The sequence below is a fragment of the Dendrobates tinctorius genome, unplaced genomic scaffold (assembly GCF_039654945.1).
Source record: "Dendrobates tinctorius isolate UK_male_01 unplaced genomic scaffold, ASM3965494v1 ptg000039l, whole genome shotgun sequence".
Lineage (NCBI taxonomy): Eukaryota > Metazoa > Chordata > Amphibia > Anura > Dendrobatidae > Dendrobates > Dendrobates tinctorius.
The window spans coordinates 15,326,493-15,332,863 of record NW_027361707.1 but is presented as its reverse complement, the minus strand read 5'-3'; the positions used below and the strand labels follow the sequence as shown (position 1 = coordinate 15,332,863).

Here is a 6,371-nt window from a genome sequence, read left to right as displayed (position 1 = left end):
TAAAGTGAATTTGTCTCATTACTTTTGAGCCCATGAAATGATGAGGAGGCTTTGTAAAGAAATAGTTGCAATTCCTCAACGTTTCACAGGATATTTTTGTCAACAACTTGAATTAAACCTCGAAGTCTCCACTTCAATTCTATCTCAATTGTTTCATTTTACATCCAAAATGGTGGCCTGCAGAGCGGAAATCACCGAGAGTCAGTCACTGTCCAAATATTTCTGGACCAAAGTGTATATAGTGGTAACCCTATTGTGGAAACTGTTCTCAGGGAATTTTGCAGTGAGCACATAGGCGACACAGATATATATATATATATATATATATATAGTGTAGTTATTATTAGAATTCCTATTTAGCACACTGATGACGTCAGCTCAGTTGCTATAGTGGTAATACTCAGCGCTGTAGGAACGCTGTGTGAAGCGGAACGTTTATCTCCTGCCTCCTCTCTCCGCCCGGAAGTATTTGATACCTGCACAGATGATGACGCGGCGCTGTCAAGATGGCAGCTGACATCACACTATTATTCAGAGCCAGTGTGAAAACAGTGAAGACCCGGAATAAAGCGCTCGGGGTGTCCCTGCCGGAGACTGACCTGCTGAAGAAGAGCCGTCCCAGGGGGGAGTTTAGCGGGAAAGCTCGGGATGTGGTGAGTCTTATAACAACCGGTCGCTGGGCAGCTGTTGGTGAACTACATATCCCAGGATGCTTTGCGCGCACCGGTTGAGAGTTATTGTACAAAGTTCTGTTGATTTCCATCTGTTGTGAAGCTGCCACTTCCAGCGCGTCCGGTGAGAGCATGCTGGGAGTTGTAGTCTCACAGGGTAGGTTCTCTAATAGTCTGAGAATGCCCTGACATGACTTGATGGCTTCTTGCACCTCCTGCCATGCCTATTCCTGGGACATGATTTCCTCTTTTATCAGTAAAGAGTTAATTGAAAGAGGAAGCTTGCTGTATAGAGAGGGTCAGAGCTGTATGAGCGCTTGTATTTTTTTCTACATGGGTTGTACTTTTTCATTGACACCATTCAGATCACCATATAAGGTACAGAAAAATCTGCAAAAAATAAAAAATTCCAGGTGGGTTAAAATGGAACAAACAGCAGAACTTTTCTTAAAATTGTCGCCATTTTCTAAGACCTGCACTTTTGATAAGTCGATGTGGTTGTGTGAGGGCTTGTTTCTTGCTATAGTTCTTGATTTTGCCTTTTTTTAAGATGTGCCTGGAACTGATACAGACAGGATGTCTCAAAAAAGGCAACATTTAAGTGATTTTTTTTTTTTTTGTCCTCCTTACTATGGATGAGAAGACCCGTGGAAGTTGGGGTTCGACTGAACTGTAGTCCATTGTTCGGTTCTGGTATCAGAACTGTACTCTAACTTAACCTGAACCCCATAGAAATCAATGGAGAACTTGCTTTAAAATGGTGTCTTCCTCTCTCTCTGTCTCTACTCCTTCACCCGGAACTCTGAACACTGGGTAGTGGCAGCTCCGCTTCTATTGCATTGAATAGGAGCTGAGCTGAAGTTTCCAAAAATGGCCATAATACAATGAACGGAGCTTTGGTGGCCACCTCTGTACACTGTTCATCTCCAACTACTACTTAGAGGGGAATTTATCAGCAGGATTTCACCCCCAGCTGTTTATATGCACATGTAGATCTTGCAAAACTAGAAGTCCATCCACACCTTTAGATATCTAGTCTGTTCCTCTGTTATAGATAAAGTGCTGCTCTAATTAATATGCAAATGAGCCTGAAGTGCTCTCTGCTTGTAGAAGTTCTTCCCAAGCCTCTGCTCTCCCCAGCTCTAATCCAATTCTAGAGCGTCGCCTTCTGCTGTCATAGAATCATAGGATGTTAGAGTTGGAAGGGACCTCCAGGGTCCAACCCCCTGCTCAATGCAGGAGTCATGAGATGGGGATGAAATTGAGACCACCAAAAGTCTAATATTAATGGATTATTTTAAATTAAAGCCAAATATTTTTTTTTTGTAAGTCTGGATTGCCCCTTTCGCCTTTTTTCACATTTACATTTTTTGTATGAAAAATGTAGAAAATGTTCCTGACTATCCTCTCCTTACTATTCCCAAAAAATCCATACCCAAAAGTTGCTAGAGATTTCTTATAAACCTCGATAGAGTGGAGAAAATTTGTGTTATGGTGGCACCATATTCCAACAGTCACCGCAACCCCAAGAAAAGAATATTCCTGGTGTAGTCACATTTTCTTCACATTTTTTTTCGATAGAAGCGTAACCTCATCAGGATCCATGGAGCGTTTGGGAATGAATGATCTGCTTTACAGTGAAGCGATTTTGTGCCATGGAAGCGAGTATTTCCACTTCAGATGCCCACTGACGCTCTCCAGCTCTGGAAGCCCTATCCTCGCGGGGAGTTTGGGGTCGTCAGCACTAATTGTGTTACAGTGCTGTAGAGAAAATGCTTTTTGTCTTCTCTTATAAAGCTTGAATGTGTATTTAATTTCCAGATGTTTCTTTCTGCCATTTCATGTGTGCAACTTTATATCGAGTGGAGGAGAGGAACCTTTAGTGATGTCCTATACAAATCCCATCATTGGCTGAGGTTTCCTAATCTAACCAGATAATTCCATGTCTTCTTTTAGGATTATTTCTGAATTTTCCGGTTACTTTGTACTCCTCAGTGTAACACAGATACCCATGTCCTTAGATGACCTTGGTCGGGACTAAGATGCGTCTGATTTAGTTCAGCTTGGAGATCAGTTCTATGGCCCCCGATGAAAAGTTTCTAGTGGAAAATCACTAGGGAAGATTTATCCAGCTAAATGTGCCAAAATTCTGGTTGAGCCCTTCTCGTGCACATAGTGTAGACTTTTTATTGAGTCTGTACTCCAGTCAGTGTGCGAGGAAAGGCAGGAACTGTGCGCTCCCGACTCCAAGCTGCGCACTATTTCTTAGGGTTTTATGGAGCGATGTTTGAGGGTATCGGGAGCCGGACATTATCAGTCTGTTGGCAATTAAAGGGACAACAAAAGTGATCTATATTATTTTTTTTCAAGTTTAGTTGTTCCTTAATCGTATGTTGTCAAGATGTATGTTCAGGGACCCTCTACCCCCAGTTCAGACTGTGCCGCGTATGCAGGGCTGTGGAATCGGAGTCAGTGTTCATTTTGGTCAAGAAATGGACAGACTCTGCCTCCTGAAATTATATAATAAATTGAGTACAGTAGTACAATGCAGAATGTGCTGTAGATGTTTTCATAAGAATTTGGGAAAGTTATAAAATGTCCTCTAAATGTCTGTTCTGTTCCTGATCTTAGGATCTCGGCTTTTAGTGGAGATGAATCTGTGTTGCACTTTTTGCACATGCTCAGTACCGATCAGGGCTGTGGAGTCCGAGTTAGGGACGTTTGAGAGTCGGAGGTTTGGTTTACCGACTCCACAGCCCTGCGGTGTAATTCCCGCCTGAATGTTGACAGTTCAGACCAGTGGAACAGCCATGCTGCTGGTTTGCGCTCGGGAGCGCAATGTCGGTGGCTGAGGAATTGAGCACTCTCTTTTGGCACCTTGCCTGAAATTCTAGTACTTTGGGAGTTTGGACAAAAGGTCTGTTTTAACCAAACACTTTACAGTTTGGAAAGAAGTAAAGCACTTGGATGACTTCAGGGCAAATTGTTGAGCCCATTCAAAGTCTCCCATTAACTTTTGGCTCTTTTAATACTGATCTTGATGGATAACGATAGTTTTACAGCAGGACAGTGTGTAAAGATAAATGACACTTTTCGCCAGGGATATGAAATCAGTAGAAATGTACCAACTCTGTCGAGTAAAAATATTAACTCCTTCATAAAGGCTCCTGTGTAAGTCAGAAAGTTTGGGCTTCTGATCTACACCCCTGTTTTTTTGCCATATTTTGCAATGCTTGGTGGCGCGAAACTTGTGACTCGTGTGAGCACGGTCTTTAGGCATCGTATTCGTAAGTACAGATACAGTGGAAAGAGGCCAGGGTGAATGTAGAGATGGTGAAATGACGGTTCCCCTTCCTCTAGCTGTTGGTATGCAGGATCAGAGCTGGAGCACATATGGTGGCGCACACCAAACACTGGAAACTAGAGTCTTAATACCGATTTTGCAAGACGAGATCTTTACCTGCGCATGCACTGTTCCTTGGGGCCATTTTCACGGAGTCCACCGCAGTGTAATCCATGTAAATGTGGGGACTCCGGGCTTGAACAAAATGCTGTCGGAGCCCCCGTGTCACCGAACACCCTGCAGCGTTGCACCTCCTGCTGTGAGCACAATCCCCATCTGTGGACGTCGGGCCCTCAGACCAATCCTCATGGAGTCGGTTTCAAACCATTTGTGCAGACACATGCACATTTGTGGCCTGCTGGAGTTCATTTTGCAGGGCTCTGGCAGTGCTCCTCCTGTTCCTCCTTGCACAAAAGCAGAGGTAGTGGTCCTGCTGCTGGGTTGTTGCCCTTCTACGGACCCCTCCACGTCTCCTGGTGTACTGGCCTGTCTCCTGGTAGCGCCTCTGGACACTACGCTGACAAACACAGCAAACCTTCTTGCCACAGCTCGCATTGATGTGCCATCCTGGATGAGCTGTACTACTTGAGCCACTTGTGTGGGTTGTAGAGTCTGTCTCGTGCTACCACGAGTGTGAAACCACAACCAACTTTCAAAAGTGACCAAAACATCAGCCAGAAAGCATTGGTACTGAGATGTGGTCTGTGGTCCCCACCTGCAGAACCATTCCTTTACTGAGTGTGTCTTGATAATTGCCAATAATTTCCCTTTGTTGTCTATTCCATTTGCACAACAGCATGTGAAATTGATTGTCAATCAGTGTTGCTTCCTAATTGGACAGTTTGATTTCACAGAAGTTTGCCTTACTTGGAGTTATATTCTGTTGTTTAAGTGTTCCCTTTATTTTTTTGAGCAGTGTATTTTTATCTTTTACGTTTTAAAAATTACAAAAAGAAAAATGGGCCAATGCAAAGTTTTGGGCACCCTGCATGGTTAGTACTTAGTAGCTACCCCTTTTTTGAATGTATCAGAGCTTGTAAACGCTTTTTGTAGCCAGATAAGTCTTTCAATTCTTGTTTGGGGGATTTTCATCCATTCTTCCAGTTCTGTCAGATTTCTGGGTCGTATTGCATGCACTCCTATTTTGACGTCTAGCCACAGATTTTCAATGATGTTCAGATCAGAACCCTATGTTATTTAAATGCACTTTTGAGTTTTACTTATTTAGTAACAGCAGGTTTAAGTTCATTTAGCTTCTTGTAGGATTTGTTTTGCATACTTTTGATACTCAATTTTATGGTAGGATGCAGGAGAGGTTTTCTTCTGATGACTCTTCCATAAAGGCCATGTTTGTGCAGCTGTCTCTGAACAGTAGAACAATGTAACACAACTCTAGAGTCTGCTAAATCTTTTTGAAGGTTTTCGAGCGGGGGTTCTGATTTGCCTGTCCTGCAATCCTACGAGCAGCTCTCACTGATTTTGCTTGGTCTTGTAGACCTTATCTTGACTTATCTTCCTATTAACTGCCATTTCTTAATTACATTTCCAACTTAGGAAAGAGAAACTTGAAAATGCTTTGCTATCTTCTTATAGCCTTCAGCTTTTTCTGCTGCTATTTTCATTTTCAGGGTGTTCGGCAGCTGCTTAAGGCCATGTGCACACGATGCAGATATCCAGCGGATCCACAGCGGATTTTTCCGCGCAGAAACGTTGCATATCCGCATTGTGATGTACAGTAGCATGTTAGTCAATTGAAAAAAAAAATTGAAAAAAAAAAAAAAAAAAAAACGCTGTGCAGACGCTGCGGATTTTTCCGCGCGGTTTTCTTGTGGTTCAAAATATGCAGCATGTCACTTCTTTTGTGCGGTTTTCCACCTGCACCATTCTCCAAATCCGCAGGGGGAAGTCCACAGGGGAAAACCGCACAAAAACCGCAAGAAAAAAGGAAGGAATCCGCAGGAAAAATGCAGGTCATTTGACCTGCGGATTTCCTCAATTCTGTGCGGAAAAATCCGCAGGGCTCAAAAGTACGTCTGCACTTAGCCTTAAAGAACCCATGGCTGTGTTTTTTTGGCACAAAATTAGAGGAGGTTGGGTTTTTATAAAGCTGGGAAATTTGCATCACCTGGCCTTTCCTAACGATGATGGTGAACGAGCCATAACCCTAACAGGCTAATTAAGTTCTGAAACATTTGTCAAAGTTATGTGAGCACACAAATCTCCAAGGGTGCCCAAACTTTTGCCTTGGCCCATTTTCTTTTTGTAATTTTTAAAATGTAAAAAATGTCCAATATACAGCCAGCTATTAAGTTATGGAGATTTTTGATGTCCAGAATGACTGATTAAGGCACTAACTC

The 6,371-nt window shown here is 42.9% G+C and overlaps 1 protein-coding gene across 3 annotated transcripts in view; it reads left to right on the top strand.

Moving 5' to 3' along the window:
* The first annotated feature begins 422 nt into the window (after window positions 1–422).
* The window catches only part of STX18 (syntaxin 18), a 175,235-nt gene continuing 169,286 nt past the window's right edge, over window positions 423–6,371 (top strand). Inside the window, exon 1 of one of the 3 annotated variants that reach the window (XR_012231954.1) lies at window positions 423–653. Coding sequence is in view for 2 of the 3 variants with exons in the window: in XM_073574494.1 (XP_073430595.1) it covers window positions 507–653 (147 nt within the window). In the remaining variant the exon portion in view is untranslated. The remainder of the gene's footprint in view (window positions 654–6,371) is intronic. The other 2 variants (XM_073574494.1, XM_073574493.1) reach the window with 2 other exon arrangements.